This window comes from Amblyraja radiata, chromosome 2 (assembly GCF_010909765.2).
Source record: "Amblyraja radiata isolate CabotCenter1 chromosome 2, sAmbRad1.1.pri, whole genome shotgun sequence".
Taxonomy (NCBI): domain Eukaryota; kingdom Metazoa; phylum Chordata; class Chondrichthyes; order Rajiformes; family Rajidae; genus Amblyraja; species Amblyraja radiata.
The window spans coordinates 117,597,514-117,619,809 of record NC_045957.1 but is presented as its reverse complement, the minus strand read 5'-3'; the positions used below and the strand labels follow the sequence as shown (position 1 = coordinate 117,619,809).

General features: G+C 46.4%; 1 protein-coding gene across 6 annotated transcripts in view; it reads right to left on the bottom strand.

Annotated features, from left to right (window-relative positions):
• The window catches only part of ripor2 (RHO family interacting cell polarization regulator 2), a 174,341-nt gene that overhangs the window by 17,262 nt on the left and 134,783 nt on the right, over nucleotides 1–22,296 (bottom strand). For 5 of the 6 annotated variants that reach the window (XM_033014198.1, XM_033014223.1, XM_033014219.1 and 2 more), the window contains 4 exons: nucleotides 20,193–20,879; nucleotides 16,807–17,021; nucleotides 4,926–5,088; nucleotides 2,589–2,724 (listed from right to left, as the gene is read on the bottom strand). In XM_033014198.1, coding sequence (XP_032870089.1) covers nucleotides 2,589–2,724; nucleotides 4,926–5,088; nucleotides 16,807–17,021; nucleotides 20,193–20,879 — 1,201 coding nt within the window. The remainder of the gene's footprint in view (nucleotides 1–2,588; nucleotides 2,725–4,925; nucleotides 5,089–16,806; nucleotides 17,022–20,192; nucleotides 20,880–22,296) is intronic. The other variant, XM_033014206.1, reaches the window with a different exon arrangement.

The following is a 22,296-nucleotide window of genomic DNA, read 5'->3' as shown; positions in this document are numbered from 1 at the left end:
TTAGCGCGCAACAAAAGCTTTTCACTGTACCTCGGTACACGTGACAATCAACTGAACTGAACTAAAATGGAAAGGAAAAAAAGGGTAGTCATAATACTTTGGAGTAACTCAGCGGGTCAGGCAGCATCTGTGGAGAACATGGATAGGTGACGTTTCACAGAGTGCTGGAGTAACTCAGCGGGTCAGGCAGCATCTGTGGAGAACATGGATAGGTGACGTTTCAGAGTGCTGGAGTTACTCAGCGGGTCAGGCAGCATCTGTGGAGAACATGGATAGGTGACGTTTCACAGAGTGCTGTAGTAACTCAGCGGGTCAGGCAGCATCTCGAGAACATGGATAGGTGACGTTTCACAGCGCTGGAGTAACTCAGCGGGTCAGGCAGCATCTGTGGAGAACATAGATAGGTGACCCTCAAGTCCCAGCAACATCTTTGCGTCTTCTGTGCATTCTTTCCAACCTGTAATGACAACCTTCCTACAGCATGTTGACCAAAACTGAACGCAGTACTCCAAGTGTACTGAAGGTGGCGCAGCGGTAGAGTCGCTGCCTTACAGCACCAGAGACCCGGGTTCGATCCCGACTATGGGTGCTGTCTGTACGGAGTTTGTACGTTCTCCCCGTGACCTGAGTGGGTTTTCTCCGAGATCTTTGGTTTCCTCCCACACTCCAAAGACGTACGTGTTGTCGGTTAATTGGCTTGGTATAAATGCAAATTGTCTCTAGTGTGTGTAGTATAGCGTTAGTGTGCGGGGATCGCTGGTCGGCTCGGACTCGGTGGGCCGAAGGGCCTGTTTCAGCTCTGTATCTCTAAACTAAACTGAGCTTTGTGTCTGAAACTCTCCAGTGTTCACGTGCGGCGTCAGGCCTGGATCGCCGCTGTGAAAAGATAAAGGGCCTGTCCCACTTAGGCGATTTTTTCGAAGACTGCCGGTGACTGTCACAGTCGTAGCAGGTCGCCGATAAAGCGACAAATGAACCCCCCTACGGCAATGTCTACGGCAAGCTACTGACAACCGGTGACCCATTTGGACGTCCATCTACGACCACACCTACGATAACCTACGACCACACAGGCATCAACCTACGACAACCAGAGTCAACCTACGTCCACCAGCGACAAGCTACGACAAGCAACGACCCTGTCGGCGACAACTGAAGACAATTCAGTCGCCGGTACCTGTTGCCGGTTGACGTAGGTTGACGTGGGTAGCCGCCAATGGAATTCACCGAAGTCAGCACCGGCGACAAACAACGTCACATGGCGACAACCTGTGTCATCCTGGTGACAACCCAACGACAGCAACCTACGACAGCACCACCCACAGTCGCCGAAAAGCTTTGAACATTTCGAAACCCAGTGGCGACCAGAAAAACGTTGCGACTCTTTACGCGACTTGAGGAGACTACTCACGACCCGATAGGCGTCACCCCGGCGACCATGTGACGACAGCCTAGTCGCCTGTAGTCGCCGAAAAAATCGCCTAAGTGGGACAGGGGCTTAAGTCTGTTCGAAGGACTTTATGTAACTTTGCCGGCACCAGAAACGTGGCGACTCTTGTGTGCTGCCTCGGTGAGACTGCTGTGTGATGTGACCGGGTTGTATGCCAAAACAAAGCATTTCACTGTACCTAGGTACATGTGACAATAAAGTACCATTGATTCATTGAATCGTTGATAAGATCACCCCTCAACCTCATGCGCTCTAGTCCCAGCTTGCTCAACCTCTCCTGATACCTCAGCCCCTCTGAACCTGTCCCATCCATGTACCTATCAAAAGGTTTCTTAACCGTTGTGATTGTACCTTTGTTTAGATTAGTTTAGAGATACAGAGCGGAAACAGGCCCTTCGGCCCACCGAGTCCGCACAGACCAGTGATCCAAATACACTAACATTATCCTACACACACTAGAGACAATTCACAATTATACCAAAGCCAATTAACCTATAAACCTGATTAAGAAGGAACTGCAGATGCTGGAATATCGAAGGTAGACAAAAATGCTGGAGAAACTCAGCGGGTGAGGCAGCATCTATGGAGCGAAGGAATAGGTGATGTTTTGGGTCGAAACCCTTCTTCAGAAGGGTCTCTGAAGAAGGGTTTTAACCTGAAACGTTGCCTATTTCCTTCGCTCCATAGATGCTGCCTCACCCGCTGAGTTTTTCCAGCATTTTTGTCAACCTATAAACCTGTACGTCTTTGGAGTTTTTTTAGTTTAGTTTAGAGATACAGCGCGGAAACAGGCCCAATCGGCCCACCGGGTCCGCGCCAACTAGCGATCCCCGCGCATTAATACAAACCTACACCAACTAGGGATATTTTTTACATTTACCAAGCCAATTAACCTACATACCTGTACGTCTTTGGGAGAAAATCGGAGATCCCAGAGAAAACCCACGCAGGTTACGGGGCGAACGTACAAACTCCGTACAGACAAGCACCCGTGGTCGGGATCGAACCCGGGTCTCTGACGCTGTAATGCAGCAACTCTACCTCTGCGTCACCGTGCCACCCCCCCCCCCCCCTCCATATCACCTGTGACCATAATAAACACACACCTGAACCAGGTGGGATTTTTGCTGGCACTAACCCTCTAAAATAGGATCGTTGCTCCTCAATTTCTCCGTGTTCATCTCCACCACTTTTTCCAGCACATTGATCTGTTGGGAGATCTTATCCAGGAGATTATCTCGAAGGACTGGATATTCTTCAAATACCAGAAGTTGCTGTTAAGCGAAACAAAAAAATATTGTTAGAATGACTTTCTTCATTTTTAATGCCCTTGCAATAATGAGAGTTATTAAAGAATGAATGAATAATGAATAAGTTTATTGGCCAAGTATTCACATAGAAGGAATTTGCCTTGGTGCACCGCCCGCAAGTGACAACATGACATACAGTGACAGTTAGGAATGACACAAACATTAAACATTAACAATAAAACATTATCGATTAAACATATGAATTAAATAAAATACCAGAGCAAAATGAGGCTACAGATTTTTGGTTATTGAGTAGAGCTACTGCTCATGGAAAAAAGCTGTTTTTATGTCTGGCTGTGGCGGCTTTGACAGTCCGGAGTCGCCTTCCAGAGGGAAGTGATTCAAAGAGTTCCTGCACAAATAGGAAACCTTTAGGCTACAGGCGATGACACACGTTACATTGCACATTTCCACTGATTCCAGTCATAGAGTCATAAAGCCATTGTCATAGAGTGATACAGCGTGGAAACAGGCCCTTTGGCCCCACCAGCTTGCGTTTGGCCCATATCCCTCTAAACTTGTCCTATCCATGTTCCTGTCCAACTGTTTCTTAAAGGTGGTGATGGTACCTAATCTAATAATTGTAATAAATATTCGAATAAATCAATTTTGTTCTTGCAGTGTTTCAAGGCCTGTTTCAATGCTATATCTCTCAAGTATAAAGTGTAGGATACAACTAGTGCACTGGTGATCATGGGTCGGTGCGGACACGGTGTGACGAAGGACCTGTTTCCACTCTTTATCTCTTAAGTCAAAAGTGTGGAATAAACTAGTGGACGGGTGATGACGGGTCAGCGTGGACTCGGTGGGCTGAATGGCCTTTTTCTGTGCTATGTCTCTGAACTAAACTAATCTAAATGAGTGACTGCACGATAGATCTGGCCACCGCTCTTTACAAACTGGAATGAAATAATGAAAAACTCAATCAAAATGTCAACTAATAGCTCTTCAGTTCAGGATAGACACAAAATGCTGGAGTAACTCAGCGGGACAGGCAGCATGTCTGGTGAGAAGGAATGGGTGACATTTCGGGTCGAGACCTTCAGATTGATGTCAGCTAAGTGGGCATTTCAGGGATAGAATGTAGTCGGAGACAGTAAGACTGGTGGAAGAACTAGGAAGGGGGAGGGGGTGGAGAGAGAGGAAAAGCAAGGGTTACCTGAAGTTAGAGAAGTCAATGTTCATACCGCTGGGGTGCAAGCTACCCAAGTGAAATATGAGGTGCTGTTCCTCCAATATGCGCTGGGCCTCACTCTGGCAATGGAGGAGGCTCAGGACAGAAAGGTCAGATTGGGAATGGGAGGGGGAGTTAAAGTGTTTAGCAACCGGGAGATCAGGTAGGTTAAGGCGGACTGAGCGGAGGTGTTCAGCGAAACGATCGCCGAGCCTGCACTTGGTCTCGCCGGTATACAGGAGTCGACACCTGGAACAGCGGATGCAGTAGATGAGGTTGGAGGAGGTGCAGGTGAACCTCTGCCTCACCTGGAAAGACTGTTTGGGTCCTTGGATGGAGTCGAGGGGGGAGGTAAAGGGACAGGCGTTGCATCTCCTGCGGTTGCAGGGGAAAGTACCTGGGGAGCGGATGGTGTGGGTGGGAAGGGATGATTGACCAGGGAGTTTCGGAGGGAACAGTCTCTGCGGAAAGCAGAAAGGGGTGGAGATGGGAAAATGTGGCCAGTAGTGGGGTCCCGTTGGAGGTGGCAAAAATGTTGGAGGATTATACACTGTATGCGACAGCGGAAGGTGAGGACAAGGGGGACTCTGTCCTTGTTACGAATGGGGGGAGGGGGAGAAAGAGCAGAGCTGCGGGATATCGAGGAGACCCCCGTGAAAGCCTCATCTAGAATGGAAGAGGGGAACCCCAGTTTCCTAAAGAATGATTCTTTAGTTCTTCAGTTCAGTTCAGTTTAGTTTATTATCAAATGTACCGAGGCACATTGAAAAGCAGTGTATCCGTGTACAGTGAAATAGTGTAGGAAAGAACTGCAGATGCTTGGTTTAAACCGAAGGTAGACACAAAATGCTGGAGTAACTCAGTGGGACAGGCAGCGTCTCTGGAGAGAAGGAATGGGTGACGCTTTAAGTCGAGACCCTTCTTCAGACTGATGTTAGGGGAGTGAGCGGTACAGAGATGAAATGTAACAGTGAAATAGTGGTTGCTTTACCTGAAGCAGGTGCTCGGACAGCTGCAAGTGCTTAATGATGGCCAGGTCCTGGGATTCATTGCCCGTGGTCAGTGGTAGTGGACTTCCAGCAACACTAGAGCCAACTCCTGTGTCTTCTGTCCATGTCTCACTCACGTGACCTCTGGCATCCTGATGTGCTGAACTGATTTCATGTAAGGCAAAGAATTAATCATATAAATCATTATAAATTATGACTATTATTGTTGCTATTATATAACCCAGACAAGAAGAGTCCAGTTTATAGACATATTATATATATATATATATATATATATATATAATATATTAAAAAAATATTCATTCATTCATTCACATGTATACACACACACACACGCACACACACACACACAAATATTATATATATATATATTGTCACTGTATGTCACGTTGTCACTTGTGGGCGGAGCACCAAGGCAAATTCCTTGTATGTGAATACTTGGCCAATAAACTTATTCATTCATTCATTCATTCACATGTGTGTGTGTGTATATATATATATATATATATATACACACACACACACATGTGAATGAATGAATGAATAAGTTTATTGGCCAAGTATTCACATACAAGGAATTTGCCTTGGTGCTCCGCCCACAAGTGACAACGTGACATACAGTGACAATTCAGAATGATACATAAAACATTAAACATTAATAATAAAACATTGTTGATGAAACATGTGAATTAAATAAAATACCAGAGCAAAAGGAGGCTACAGATTTTTCGTTATTGTGGGTGTATACTGTATATATAGTGTTTATCCTGTATATATGTGGGCGCATCACTTATATATATAGTTCAGTATATACAGTATATATGTGTGTGTGTACATATTATTATTGCACATATATTGTAGCGGCACCCAGTGGTTAAGCTATGTTATGCAGAACCCTCGTCAGAAGTCGGGACTGTCATGTGACAGGGTTTTTTGCGGGGTTTTGAGTTAGGAGGTGTGTTCAGTTAGCTAGTGCTCTTTGCAACGACAAAAACTTAAAACCGTTTCTCTCGACCAAGTACACGTGTATTTCAAATGTCGTGTTGTTAATAAAACTATTTGCTCTCCCCGCTTGACCTCTCTACAATATAGTAAGCCCCTCTCGTTCATGACCGACCATGGGTGATGCATTCTGGTCGGATGCAAGCCTGGGCGATGTCATATGGAGGACAGGCTGTTGCCCATGCAGCACGTCCCCCCCTCTCCACGTCGCTGATCGATCCAAAGGAACAGCAGGGCCGTTACAGTTTGGCACCAGCGCCGTCGCAGGAGCTGCCAGAGCGAGGTTGTAGACAACGACGAACTGCCTTAGGGGCTCCGACTCCGGATTTTCTTGAGGTTGACTCCAGGAGCCTTTTCCATGACTGGATATGGCCACCAGGCAGTGGGGGTTTTAAATCAGAGTTTTCCCTCTCCTAGATGGACCACCTTCCCAGGCTGACGAGTCCCATCTGCCCGAGACTCGTGGGGGCGGGAGCGTCTACCTTCCCGTGCAGGTCTATAGCACCTGCCCACTGCCCATATATATTGTTGTATATATATGTATATACATGTAGACACACACATATACATATATAATCCTACTATATGTTTTATATATATATATAACACACAATATAACACACAATAATAGCATAGACACAAAATGCTGGAGTAACTCAGCGGGACAGACAGCATCTCTGGAGAGAAGGAATGGGTGACGTTTTGGGTCGAGACCCTTCAGACTTCAGATATTTATATATATATGCATATACGTATATACACACACACACACACACACACACACACACACACACACACACACACACACACACACACACACACACACACACACACACACACACACATATATAAATATATAAATATATAAATATAAGGTAGACACAAAATGTTGGAGTATCTAAGTGAGAATGGCAGCATCTCTGCAGAGGAGTGGGTGACATTTTGGTTCGAGTCTGAAGAAGGGTCTCGACCCGAAACGTCACCCATTCCTTCGCTCCAGAGATGCTGCCTGTCCCGCTGAGTTACTCCAGCATTTTGTGTCTCCCTTTGATTTAAACCAGCATCTGCAGTTCTTTCCTACACATCCTATATATAAATATATGTGTGTGTGTGTGTGTGTGTGTTATATATGGCTCAGGGTGAATATATATCTCCACTTTCCCCTGACTCTCAGTCTGAAGAAGGGTCTCGACCCGAAACGTCACCCATTCCTTCTCTCCAGAGACGCTGCCTGTCCCGCTGAGTTACTCCAGCATTTTGAGTCTACCTTCAGTTTAAACCAGCATTTGCAGTTCCTTCCTACACAACGGCAAAATCACCAGCGGCAATGGTGAAAAGTGGGGTCTGAGGAAGGGTCTCGACCAAAAACGTCACCTATTCCTTTTCTCCAGAGATACTGTCTGACCCGCTGAGTACAGGGGAGATGCAACGAGACCTGGGTGTCATGGTACACCAGTCATTGAAAGTAAGCATGCAGGTGCAGCAGGCAGTGAAGAAAGCAATTGGTATGTTAGCATTCATACCAAAAGGATTTGAGTATAAGAGCAGGGAGGTTCTACTGCAGTTGTACAGGGTCTTGATGAGACCACACCTGGAGTATTGCGTACAGTTTTGGTCTCCTAATCTGAGGAAAGATATTCTTGCCATAGAGGGAGTACAGAGAAGGTTCACCAAACTGATGGCAGGACTTTCATATGAAGAAAGACTGGATAGACTCGGCTTGTACACGCTAGAATTTAGAAGTTTGAGGGGGGATCTTATAGAAAATTACAAAATTCTTAAGGGGTTGGACAGACTAGATGCAGGAAGATTGTTCCCAATGTTGGGGAAGTCCAGAACAAGGGGTCACACAGTTTAAGTATAAGGGGGAAGTCTTTTAGGACCGAGATGAGAAAATCATTTTTTACACAGAGAGTGGTGAATCTGTGGAATTCTCTGCCACAGAAGGTAGTTGAGGCCAGTTCATTGGCTATATTTAAGAGGGAGTTAGATGTGGCTAAAGGGATCAGGGGGTATGGAGAGAAGGCAGGGATGGGATACTGAGTTGGATGATCAGCCATGATCATATTGAATGGCGGTGCAGGCTCGAAGGGCCGAATGGCCTACTCCTGCACCTATTTTCTATGTTTCTATGTTTCTATTTGGAGAAATCTCTGTGACCATCAGTGGAATTGGCTGCAGTTCCTAATTTGGCCTTGAGAGGGAGCCCTTGTCTCAGATGGACTACTGCTTTTTTTGTTCACCCATTATAACATTAGTTGTGGATAAATATGGCTTTGGGACTGAGAGAGTTGCAAGAGTCAAAACAAAACGGCCCTTTATTGGAAGGAAATATGAATGATAGGGAGGTTTCATGGCAATCGGGTCACGACCCATGACCCGTACTGTTGCTACGCTACTCCAAGTGGAGTACACGCGATGAACTGCAGGTAGGCACCGACCATTGTTTCCAGCCTGGCGGGCCCGTTAAAACCCGCCAAAATGGTCAATTTTTGCGCTGTAAATAATTATGGAAATCGGGATAAGCGTGAGAGACATTTAGCCTACTTCAGAATTCCAAAAGTGAGGAGAAATGACAGTAGATAGAAGCGAGAGGTGAAGGGACAACAACAGCCAGAGTGCTTGGCGAACATTGGCCGTTTGCTCACTGCATTTCATCAACTAAGGCATTATTTGTGTTTTTTCTTGATTCCTTTGGCATCTAAAAAGTTTCAGAAGTGATAAATCTGGCTGTAAAATTTTAAAATCACCCATGGTTCTCAAGTGGGATTTTACATACAAAAAGAAAACGCCTTCTGAACCAAAATTTACAGCCAGATTTATCACTTCTGAGACTTTTTAGATACCAAAGGAATGAAGAAAAAAACACAAATAATGCCTTACTGTTGATGAAATGCAGAGCAAACGCGATAATTCCCAATATTTTCAATTCCGATATCTGCACGGCCAATGTTCGCCAAGCACTTTAGCTGCTGTTGTCCCTTCAGCTCTCGCTTCTCTTTACCTTCATTTCGCTTCACTTTTCGAATTCTGAAGTTGGGTACATGTCTCTCACGCTTACCCTGACTCCACAATTTTTTTACAGCGCAATAATTCAACATTTTGGCGGTTTTTAACAGGTAGGAAAGTACGTGTTTCTTGCATTAATAACATATACTGGAAGCTGCGATGTCCCCAGATGGATTGAGCGGCTCCGTGCGTCAAGTCCTATGACCCAGTGACCTTACGTGCAACCCCCCTATAAGCTGGTGAGCCTCGCAAACTGTGAGAGGATCCCAGAGGTAATGAAAGCTTAAAGGGTCTGTCCCACTTAGGTGATTTTTTTGGGCGACTACAGACGACGGCCCCAAAATTTTCAACACGTTGAAAAATTTTCAACAATAGTGCCGACAATTTTTGCTATCGTAGGTTGTCGTAGGTGATGTCATAGGTTGTCGCCAGGTGTCGTAGGTAAATTCCATTAAACTAGTCCCTGGCAGTCGCCTAAAGAGTCGCCTACGTGGGACAGGCCCATTAGACTTTAGAGAAACAGCGAGGAAACTGGCCCTTCTGCCCACCGAGTCCGTGCCAACCAGTGATCTCCACGTACACTAGCACTATCCTACACACTTGGGACAATTTTACCGAAGCCAATTAACCTACAAACGTGTACGTCTTTGGAATGTGGAAGGAAACTGAAGCACCCAAAAGATTTCAACTCATTTTACAGTAGTATTCATTATTTAGTTTGTTTAGATTAATTCAGTTTAGACCAGGGACCCACTAAGGACAATTTTACGTTCATATCAAGCCAATTAACCTACAAACCTGTGCGTCTTTGGAGTGCGGGAGGAAACCAAAGATCTCGGAGAAAACCTACGCGATCACGGGGAGAACGTACAAACTCCGTACAGATGGCACCCGTAGTCAGGATTGAATCCGGGTCTCTGGCGCTGTAAGACAGCAACTCTACCGCTGTGCCACCGTGCCAGTCTTCCAAAGTCTCTAAAGTATCTCTAAAGTCTAAAGTAGATTCTAAAGTCTATTTGTGGTCTTCGTTACCGCCACTATCCCTTCTTTCAAGTCAAGTCAAGTCAAGTCAAGAGAGTTTATTGTCATGTGTCCCAGATAGGACTCTGAAATTCTTGCTTTACTTCAGCACAACAGGATCGAAGATTTCCTGTTGTTCTGCTGGCAAAATGCCGCCGCAGGTAGGCGCCATCTTGTTCTTTCTGACACGTATCAGTTAATTAGCTCAATGATTCTGGCTAAAAATTCCAGACATTCTTTGGAAACTTTAGAAGGCGGTCAAGGTGGCGCAGTGGTAGAGTTGCTGACTTACAGCGAATGAAGCGGCAGGTTCGATCCCGAATCCGGGTGCTGTCTGTACGGAGTTTGTACGTCCTCCCCGTGACCTGCGTGGGTTTTCACCGAGATCTTTGGTTTCCTCCCACACTCCAGAGACGTGCAGGTTTGTAGGTTAATTGGCTTGGTATAAACGTAAAATTGTCCCTTGTGGGTGTAGGATAGTGTTAGTGTGCGGGGATCGCCGGTCGGCGCGGACCCGGTGGGCCGAAGGGCCTGTTTCCACGCTGTATCTCTAAACTAAACTAAACTAAACCAACAAACTAATCCGTCTGCTTCCAGATAAGAAATTAAATATAATTGCAATTAAATTTGCTTTTTGCAACGTATTCAACAAAAGAGGAAATTGCCTGAAGTGGAATTGAACTTAGGAAACAGATAAAAACCAAGAACAGTATAGTGTTATATATAATGTGTCAACAAACCAGTGTCGCTTTGGTTTAGTTTAATTTAGTTTAGTTTATTATTGTCACGTACCGAGCTACAGTGAAAAGCTTTTGTTTGTCGGCTTACCAGTCAAATAAAAGACTATTTATGCTTACAATCATGCCATTCGCAGAGCACAGATAAAGGATAAAGGGCACAACATATAATGCCAGATAAAATCCAATCGTCCGATTAATGACAATTCAAAGGTCTCCAAATAGGTAGATGGGAAGTCAGGACCGCACTCTCGCTGATCGGAGGACAGTTCACTTGCCTGACAACAGCTGGGAAGAAACTGTCCCTGAATCTGGAGTTGTGCATTTTCACACTTCTGTACCCCTTTGCCTGATGGGAGAGGGGAGAAGGGGGTGCGACTGGTCCTTGATTTTGCTGCTGGCCTTGCCGAGGCAGCGTGAGGTGTAAATTGAGTCGATGGAAGGGAGTTTGGTTTGTGTGATGGTCTGGGCTTCGTCCACAACTCTCATCAGCTACCGAGAGGTGCTGACCTCCAATCTACCTCTTTGGACAACTTTGAATGATCTTTACTGGACTTTATGTTGCACTAAACGTGATTCCCTTTAGCCTTTATCTGTACACTGTGGACGGCTTGTTTGTAATCACGTACAGTCAATACAAGTGACAATTATAACGTAAATGAAAACTTGTACCACTGTAACATCACATCCCAACCTTTATGTGTAGGGTGGAACTGCAGATGCTGGTTTACACCGAAGATAGATACAAAATGCTGGAGTAACTCTGCGGGACAGGCAGCAAGCATCTTGTAACTGGTTATAGACACATAGTCAGGCAGCCTCTCTGGAATGAAGGAATAGGAGACGTTTTGGGTCGAGACCGTTCTTCAGACTGAGAGTCAGGGGAGAGGGAAACTAGAGGTACGGAACAAATCAGAGCTGGCACCGATGACCAAGGAAAGGTGGAGCCCACAATGGTCCATTGTTGGCTGGGGAAGAGATGGTAACCAAGGGATAGGAACAGTGAGACTAGCAGGATGAGGGAGGGCAAAGGTGACTTGAACTTGGAGAAAGTAGAGGTGTCCGATTGAGGAGAGATGGCTAAACTTCCATGGGGTCAGATCCAGGAGGACAACCTGAATGATACAAGTGGGAAGGGGGAACGAGAGTAAAACCATTAACTTATGGTAAAAGGGAAATTCCATCCACATGCAGCAGCCTGGGGATGGGCTGGACGGGGCGCCGCTACAAGAGGCCGAGCGCGTGGACCGGACGCGGCTTACAGCGGTGGCGCAGCGGTGGAGGACACCACGGCTACGCTTGGCCAGGCCGGGACCGTGAACTTGGTGAAATGGTGCCTAACATGTTATGCAAAATGAATTTCACTGTGTAACGTCTAATTGCAGGAAAAATGTTCCCATATTGGGGGAGTCCAGAACCAGGGGTCACACAGATTTAAGAATAGGGGTAGGCCATTTAGGACTGAGATGATGATAAACTTTTTCACCCAGAGAGTTGTGAATCTATGGAATTCTCTTCCACAGAAGGCAAGTGGAGGCCAATTCACTGGATGTTTTCAATCGAGAGTTAGATATAGGGCTAACGGAATTAAGGGATATGGGGGGAAAGCAGGAACGGGGTACTGATTTTGGATGATCAGCCATGATCATATTGAATGGCGGTGCTGGCTCGAAGGGCCGAATGGCATACTCATATTTTCTATGTTTTTATGTTTCTAATTGCATAAAGGTGTAGACGTGTGAAAATGCACACCTCCAGATTCAGTGACAGTTCAGTTTCGTCCCAGCTGTTATCAGGCAACTGAATCATCCTACCACAATTAGAGTGCAGTCCTGAACTACTATCTACCTCATTGGAGACCCTCGGACTATCCTTGATCGGACTTTGCTGGCTTTACCTTGCACTAAATGTTATTCCCTTATCATGTATCTGTACACTGCGAATGGCTCGATTGTAATCATATTCTTTTTATTTATTATTTATTATTCTTAAAGTCACATACACTGAAGTTCACCGATCTGGTTAAATTTAAGACTGCGCAAATCATGTACAAAGCAAGAAATAATTTACTTCCAAGAAATATACAAAAACTGTTTATGGAAAGACAAAGTAGGTATAATTTGAGAGGGGAACATAATTAAAAAAAACTCAATGTTAGAACAACTCTTAAAAGTATGTGCTTTTTGGGATCGAACCGGAGTCCCAGCCGTCATGAGGCAGCGGCACTACCAGCACTTATTCCTATTAAATATTCATATATTTAATATAATTAATATGTTGGCCGGTGTGGGCAAGTTGGGCCGAAGGGCCTGTTTCCACACTGTATTACTCTATGACTATATTGTTGTTGTACTTACACAGCGGCCTTCCTGGCCTCCAGGTCCGAGCATTCGGAGCCTCCGTCAATTTCCCCGTCGTCCTCCAGGTCTGAAATGTTGAGGAAATCGAAGCTCTCCAGCACGCTCTCTACGGTCAGGCTGACGCTGGCCGCCTGGCTTCTGCTCACACTCGCTTTGCGCTGAAAGCAGAATACATCAGAGCAGATCATGGAACCAAACTCCGAGTCTGCCGGCTACAAAAGAAAACAAAAAGTTATCACCATGTTAGAGGCAATAGAGTCATACAGCGTGGAAACACAGGCCCTCCGTCCCAATTTGCCCCACACACACTGGCCAACATGTCCCAGATACACTTGTCCCACCTGTCCACATTTGATCCATATCCCTCCAAACCTGTCCTAACCTAACACCTAAGGTAGACAAAAATGCTGGAGAAACTCAGCAGGTGAGGCAGCATCTATGGAGCGAAGGAATAGGTGACGTTTCGGGTCGAGACTGAAGAAGGGTCTCGGACCGAAACATCACCTATTCCTTCAAGTCAAGTAAAGTCAAGTCAAGTTTATTTGTCACATACGCATACGAGATGTGCAGTGAAATGAAAAGTGGCAATGCCTGCGGATTGTGCAAAAAATACAGAACAGAATAGAACAGAATCAGTAATTACATATTGGTGAGAAAATTGGTCAGTAAATTGGTACAGTAAGTTGGTCCCTGGTGAGATAAGAGTTTACAGTCTTAATGGCCTCTGGGAAGAAACTCCGTCTCATCCTCTCTGTTTTCACAGCATGACAGCGGAGGCGTTTGCCTGACCGTAGCAGCTGGAACAGTCCGTTGCTGGGGTGGAAGGGGTCCCCCATAATGTAATTCGCTTCATAGATGCTGCCTCACCCGCTGAGTTTCTCCAGCATTTTTGTCTACCTTCGATTTTTCCAGCATCTGCAGTTCTTTCTTAAATTAACCTAACACCTGTTAGGTTTAGCTCTTAGGGCTAACAAAATCAGGGGAAATGGGGAGAAAGCAGGAATGGGGTACTGATTTTGGATGATCACCCATGATCTTATTGAATGGCGGTGCTGGCTTGAAGGGCCGAATGGCCTACTCCTTCACCTATTGTCTATGTTTCTATACACGTCCCATGTTTCTTAAACGTTGGGATAGTCCCAGCCTCGACTTCCTCCTCCGGCAACTCGTTCCATACACCCACAAACCTATGTGTGTAAAGGTTACCACTCTGGTTCCCATTAAATCTTTTCCCCCTTCACCTTAAACCTCTGGTCCTCGATTCACCTACTCTGGGCAAGAGCCTGTGTCTGCCAGATTGTTGTTTTTAACGGAAAGTATACGTCGCAGAAACCAAACCAAAAATCAATTTAAAGAAACAAGGCTGGAACTGCTGCAATTCGACCCTTGAAAAGCACTCAAGGGTCGTTTGGTTCATCACAGAATGGGATATAACTAGTGGTGGACACAGGCTGTTCTTTGGAAGACCAGATAGAAGTATATTAAAACAGCACCTCTATTTTGTTTGAGGCAGCTTACAATTCAGCAACATGAATATTGGTTTCTCTAATATCAAGTAACCCTAGCTTGGATAGAGTGGATGTGGAGAGGATGCTTTCACCAGTGGGAGAGTCTAGGACCAGAGGTCAAAGCCTCAGAATTAAAGGACGTTCCTTTAAGAAGGAGATGAGGGAATAGCATTTAGTGAGAAAAGGTAAAAGTCTAAAAGGAGATAAGCATGGAATACAGGTTAGGAACCGTCAGGTGACCAGCGATATGTTCTAATCATTTAACACTAGGGACACTTTACCATCTTTACCAAAGTGTCCCACTTAGGCGACGCTTTAGGCAACTGCCGGTGACTGTCATAGTCGTAGCAAGTCGCCGAAAGCCTGGCGACTGGACCCCCCCTGCGACAATGTCTACAACAACCTACCACCTAGGCGACGTCAAGCTACGGCAAGCTACCGACAACCAGTGACCCATTAGGACGTCCATCTACGACCACACAGGCGACAAGCTACGACAACCAAAGTCAACCTACATCCACCCGCGACAAGTTACGACAAGCTACGGCCCTGTCTGCGACAACTGAAGGCAATTCAGTCACCGGTGCCTGTCGCCAGTTGACGTTGGTAGACGTAGGTAGTCGCCAATGGAATTCACCGGTCGGCACCGGCGACAACCTACATCACCTGGCGACAACCTACAACAGCACCTACGTCAGGAGAAGTCAAGCCACGCTCATTGGCGTCAAGCCCACTGTCGCCGACTGTCGCCGAAAAGTTTTGAACATGTTGAAAATCCAGCGGTGACCAGAAAGACGCTACAACTCTTTGGGCGACTGAGGAGACGACTCACGACCATACAGGTGACTCCCCAGCGACCATGTGGCGACAGCCTAGTCATGGAAACATAGAAAATAAGTGCAGGAGTAGGCCATTCGGCCCTTAGAGCCTGCACCGCCATTCAATATTATCATGGCTGATCACCCAACTCAGTATCCTGTACCTGCCTTCTCTCCATACCCCCTGATCCCTTTAGCCACAAGGGCCACATCTAACTCCCTCTTAAATATAGCCAATGAACTGGCCTCAACTACATTCTGTGGCAGAGAATTCCAGAGATTCACCACTCTCTGTGTAAAAAAATGTTTTTCTCATCTCAGTCCTAAAAGATTTCCCCCTAATAACTGTGACCCCTTGTTCTGGACTTCCCCAACATCGGGAACAATCTTCCTGCATCTAGCCTGTCCAACCCCTTAAGAATTTTGTAAGTTTCTATAAGATCCCCCCTCAATCTTCTAAATTCTAGCGAGTACAAGCCGAGTCTATCCGGTCTTTCTTCATATGAAAGTCCTGACATCCCAGGAATCAGTCTGATGAACCTTCTCTGTACTCCTCTATGGCAAGAAGCTCCTTCCTCAGATTAGGAGACCAAAACTGTACACAATACTCCAGGTGTGGTCTCACCAAGACCCTGTACAACTGCAGTAGAACCTCCCTGCTCCTATACTCAAATCCTTTTGCTATGTCGCCTGTAGTCGCCTAAATAATAGCCTGTGGGGCAGGCCCTTTAACCTACAAACATATATGTCCAGTAAAGTGTCCTTTAAATGTTACCTGTCTCAGTTTAGTTTAATTTAGAGGCTACGATATTTTGTCACCTAAAGGTCCAGTATCTGGATCCCAGTTTTAATTCTGGCTTTAAACTTGCCTTGCCCTCAATTTAGACTTTAATTTGGAGATACAGTGCGAAAAACAGACCAATTGCCCCAATTCCACACCGACCCGCGATTCCCGCACAATGTCTGTTTTACCAGAGGTTGAGTAGGCTGGGACTCCATTCCTTGGAGCACAGGAGGATGAGGGGTGACCTTACAGAGGTGTATAAAATAAAGAGAGGAATAGATCGGGTAGACACACAGAGTCTCTTGCCCAGAGTGTGGGAATTAAGGACCAGAGGACATAGGTTCAAGGTGAAGGGGAAAAGATTTATTAGGAATCTGAGGGGTAACTTTTTCACGCAAAGGGTGGTGTGTGTATGGAATGAGCTGCCGGAGGAGGTAGTTGAGGCAGGGACTACACCAATGTTTAACAAAGGCACATTGATAGGACAGGTTTAGAGGGATATGGACCAAGTGCAGGTAGGTGGGTCTAGTGTAGCTGGGATATGTTGGCCGGTGTGGGCAAGTTGGGCCGAAGGGCCTGTTTCCACACTGTATTACTCTATGACTATATTGTTGTTGTACTTACACAGCGGCCTTCCTGGCCTCCAGGTCCGAGCATTCGGAGCCTCCGTCAATTTCCCCGTCGTCCTCCAGGTCTGAAATGTTGAGGAAATCGAAGCTCTCCAGCACGCTCTCTACGGTCAGGCTGACGCTGGCCGCCTGGCTTCTGCTCACACTCGCTTTGCGCTGAAAGCAGAATACATCAGAGCAGATCATGGAACCAAACTCCGAGTCTGCCGGCTACAAAAGAAAACAAAAAGTTATCACCATGTTAGAGGCAATAGAGTCATACAGCGTGGAAACACAGGCCCTCCGTCCCAATTTGCCCCACACACACTGGCCAACATGTCCCAGCTACACTTGTCCCACCTGTCCACATTTGATCCATATCCCTCCAAACCTGTCCTAACCTAACACCTAAGGTAGACAAAAATGCTGGGGAAACTCAGCAGGACAGGCAGCATCTATGGAGTGAAGGAATAGGTGACGTTTCGGGTCGAGACTGAAGAAGGGTCTCGGACCGAAACATCACCTATTCCTTCAAGTCAAGTAAAGTCAAGTCAAGTTTATTTGTCACATACGCATACGAGATGTGCAGTGAAATGAAAAGTGGCAATGCCTGCGGATTGTGCAAAAAACTACAGAACAGAATAGAACAGAATCAGTAATTACATATTGGTGAGAAAAAAACCCAGCAATTTAAAAAAGATCCAACACAACAGTAAATTGGTCCAGTAAGTTGGTCCCTGGTGAGATAAGAGTTTACAGTCCTAATGGCCTCTGGGAAGAAACTCCGTCTCATCCTCTCTGTTTTCACAGCATGACAGCGGAGGCGTTTGCCTGACCGTAGCAGCTGGAACAGTCCATTGCTGGGGTGGAAGGGGTCCCCCATAATGTAATTCGCTTCATAGATGCTGCCTCACCCGCTGAGTTTCTCCAGCATTTTTGTCTACCTTCGATTTTTCCAGCATCTGCAGTTCTTTCTTAAATTAACCTAACACCTGTTAGGTTTAGCTCTTAGGGCTAACAAAATCAGGGGAAATGGGGAGAAAGCAGGAATGGGGTACTGATTTTGGATGATCACCCATGATCTTATTGAATGGCGGTGCTGGCTTGAAGGGCCGAATGGCCTACTCCTTCACCTATTGTCTATGTTTCTATACATGTCCCATGTTTCTTAAACGTTGGGATAGTCCCAGCCTCGACTTCCTCCTCCGGCAACTCGTTCCATACACCCACAAACCTATGTGTGTAAAGGTTACCACTCTGGTTCCCATTAAATCTTTTCCCCCTTCACCTTAAACCTCTGGTCCTCGATTCACCTACTCTGGGCAAGGGCCTGTGTCTGCCAGATTGTTGTTTTTAACGGAAAGTATACGTCGCAGAAACCAAACCAAAAGTCAATTTAAAGAAACAAGGCTGGAACTGCTGCAATTCGACCCTTGAAAAGCACTCAAGGGTCGTTTGGTTCATCACAGAATGGGATATAACTAGTGGTGGACACAGGCTGTTCTTTGGAAGACCAGATAGAAGTATATTAAAACAGCACCTCTATTTTGTTTGAGGCAGCTTACAATTCAGCAACATGAATATTGGTTTCTCTAATATCAAGTAACCCTAGCTTGGATAGAGTGGATGTGGAGAGGATGCTTTCACCAGTGGGAGAGTCTAGGACCAGAGGGCAAAGCCTCAGAATTAAAGGACGTTCCTTTAAGAAGGAGATGAGGAGGAATTTCTTTCGTCAGAGGCTGGTGAATATGTCTAATTCTTTGCCGCAGAAGGCTGTGGAGACCAAGTTAATGAATATTTTTAAGGGAGCGATAGATAGATTCTTGATTGGTGCAGGTGTCAGGGAATATGGGGAGAAGGCAGGAGAATGGGGTTAGGAGGGAGAGATAGATCAACCAATGTTAAATGACTGAGTAGACTTGATGGGCCGAATGGTCTAATACTACTCCTTCCACTTAAGACCTTATGACCTACAGATCCTTCCTAAAATAAATTAAACCATTACTTGTCATAACCTTTATCCATCCATTCCCTGCACATCCATGTGCTTAACTAAAATAAATATATAACTTAGAATAATTCCATGTTGAGGGCACACATTATTGAACAGAAGCATTTGAAAGCACTAAAAGTTATTCCCTTATAGCATAACTGAAATTTCACTGTACCTTAACTGGTTAAGTGACAATAAATGCGAACTTGAACTTGAACTTGAAATCTAGAAACGTAGAAAAATAGGTGCGGAAATAGGCCATTCGGCACCGCCAGTCACCATGATCACGGCTGATCATCCACAATCAGTACCCCGTTCCTGCTTTCTCACCATATCCCTTGAGTCCCTTAGTCCTAAGAGCTAAATCTAACCCTCTCTTGAAAACATCCAGTGAATTGGCCTCCACTGCCTTCCGTGGCAGAGAATTCCACAGATTCACAACTCTCTGGGTGGAAAAGATTTTCCTCATTTCAGTCCTATTCTTAAATCCCTTATTCTTAAAATGTGACCCCTGGTTCTGGACTACCCCAACATGGGGAACATTTTTCCTGCATCTAGCCTGTCCAATCCCTCAAGAATTTTATATGTTCTATAAGATACCCTCTCATCCTTCTAAATTCCAGTGAATATAAGCCCAGTCGATCCATCAGATTCACAACTCTCCGGGTGAAAATTGCTTTTTCTCATCTCCGTAGGGTTGCCAACTTTCTCACTTCCAAATAAGGGACAAAAGGTCAAAATAAGGGACAAATCCCCGACGGCAATTCGTTGACCAACTCGGCCGTGGCTGGGTGAATGATGAGTTGGACTGAGTGCTGGACTGCACACAAAGCCCAGCCAGCGGGCCAGCTGAGGAGTTTTGGCCTGGGCGCGACGTTACGCCCAAAGTCCGGCGCCCCATCCAACTCATAAACTGATGATCGGCCATGAGAAGGAGGGGTGGTGGTGGTGTCGGCGGTAAGCGAAGGTCCGAAGGTCGGACAGCTGGCCGGGTTGCCGACCGACGGGGCCACGGGTGAGGCGCTGCTGCTGCTGCACTCCATGGGCTGCACTACGTCGGGACGGGTGAGGCGGGGCCGGATGCAGCGCTCCGACCCGACAGTCCCCTCGACCTGAGTAGTAGCGGTCAAATACGGGACAAGGGTGGTCACGTATGGGACAAACCAATTTAGCCCAAAAAACGGGATGTCCCGGCTAATGCGGGACAGTTGGCAACCCGAGTCTCAGACCTAAATGGCTTACCCCTTATTCTTAAACTGTGACCCCTGGTTCTGGATCATATATCTATATACATTGTAAATGGATCGATTGTAATCATGTATTGTCTTTTCCGCTGACTGGTTAGCATGCAACAAAAAGCTTTTCACTGTATCTCGGTACGTTTGATAATAAACTGAACTCAAACTGACCTTCAGCAAGTCCTCGAGTCGCATGACTTCCTGATCCAAGTCGTGAAGTTCCTTGTAGTGCTCCTTGTGCGGTTCCAGCGATAGAAGAAGACTTTGTAGAGCTTCCTCCAGACTCATCGTCGTGGCGGGCCGAGTTCCCGCGTAATCGCCGTGGACGAAGCGCCCGGAGTCTTGGCCGTCGGACGATGCCAGCCCGCCTTCCGTTGACTTCAACCTCTTCACCAGCTGCTTGGTCAGATTCCCCTCGTCAGGGTCCAGCTCCACTGGTCTCAGGTCGGACACTTCCTCTGGGTCCTGAAGGATCCCCACTGGGACGTTGGTCTCCAGCAACATGTCCACTTCCAGGCCGACCGGCGGGTGGCCGCACGTCGACAACTCTCCAGTGTCTGTGCACTCCTCCTGAACCGTGTCCAATACCAGCGCCACTGGATCGCCCATTCCCTCGACCGTCTTCGCGCCGACCGTTTGAGTTTGCGGAGGCTGAGATACCTCCTCCTCCTCTTCCTCCTCCTCTCGAAACTCGGGTGGAGTCAACGTGATTTCAGGGCGGGAGTAGACGCGATCGCTGGACGCCTTACTGGGCTGTGGGAGACAGCTGCCGTCTACAAGACACCGCTGGCTGAGAGAGGTGGATGATTTGCCAAGCGAGCATCCGTCGTTAAAGATATCTTCCTCAAGCTGCGAAGGCTGCAACAGGTAAAGTCTTAGTTAGCAAACCATCAGGTGAATCAGTCTACAAAGAGTGTACCTCTGCATACAAGATGGCCGCCTTGGCGAACTGCTGATCAAAATGGACCATCATTACGCCTGTAATCCATATGCCAGGCAGTCATTTTACCAGGCAGTAAGTATACTCTGGAATTTAGAAGGATTAGAGGGGATCTTATTGAAACATGCAATATTATTAAGGGTTTGGACACGCTAGAGGCAGGAAACATGTTCCCGATGTTGGGGGACTCCGGAACAAGGGACCAAGAATAAGGTGGTAAGCCATTTAGAACGGAGATGAGGAAAACCTTTTTCACACTGAGAGTTGTGAATCTGTGCAATTACCTGCCTCAGAAGGCAGTGGAGGCCAATTCTCTGTATGCGTTCAAGAGAGAGCTAGACAGAGTCAAGTGATATGGGGAAAAGGCAGGAATGGGGTACTGAGTGTGAATGATCAGCCATGATCACCGTGAATGGCAGTGCAGGCTCGGCGGGCCGAATGGCCTCCTCCTGCACCTATTGTCTCTCGAGAATGACCCCAGGAAATGATTGGGTTAACGTACGATAAGCCGATTATCCGCTGTAACCCAGTGACCTTTATAAGGCGCTGGTCTGACCCTATTTAGGTTCGTGTCTGACCAACACCAATCAAGATCTATCCATCTCTGCCTTAAAAATATCCACTGGCTACAGCCTACTGTGGCAAAGAATTCCACAGATTCACCACCCTCTGACTAAAGATATTTCTCCTCATCTACTTCCTAAAAGAACGTCCTTTAATTCTGAGGCTATGACGTCTCGTCCTAGACTCTCCCACTAGTGGAAACATCCTCTCCACATCCACTCTATCCAAGCCTTTCACTATTCTGTAAGTTTCAATGAGGTCCCCCCTCATTCTTCTAAACTCCAGCGAGTATAGGCCCAGTGCTGACAAACGCTCATCATATGTTAACCCACTCATTCCTGGGATCATAAGGAGTATTGTGAGCGGTTTGGGGCCCCTTATCTGAGGAAGGATGTGCTGGCATCGGAAAGGGTCCAGAGGAGGTTTACAAGCTGGGGATGAGTGGGTTAACTTACGATGAGCGTTTGATGGCACTTTGCCTGCACTCACTGGAGTTTAGAAGGATGAGGGGGTACCTCATTGAAACTTACCGAATAGTGAAAGGCCTGGATAGAGTGGATGTGGAGAGGATGTTTCCACTAGTGAGAGAGTCTAGGACCAGAGGGCACAGCTTCAGAATAAAAGGACGTACTTTCAGATGAGAAGAGAAGGACGTTCTTTTAGGATAAATTTTCTTCAGTCAGAGGGTGGTGAATCTGTGTAATTAATTGCCACAGACGGTTGTGGAGGCCACGTCAATGGATATTATTAAGGCGTAGACAAATAGATTCT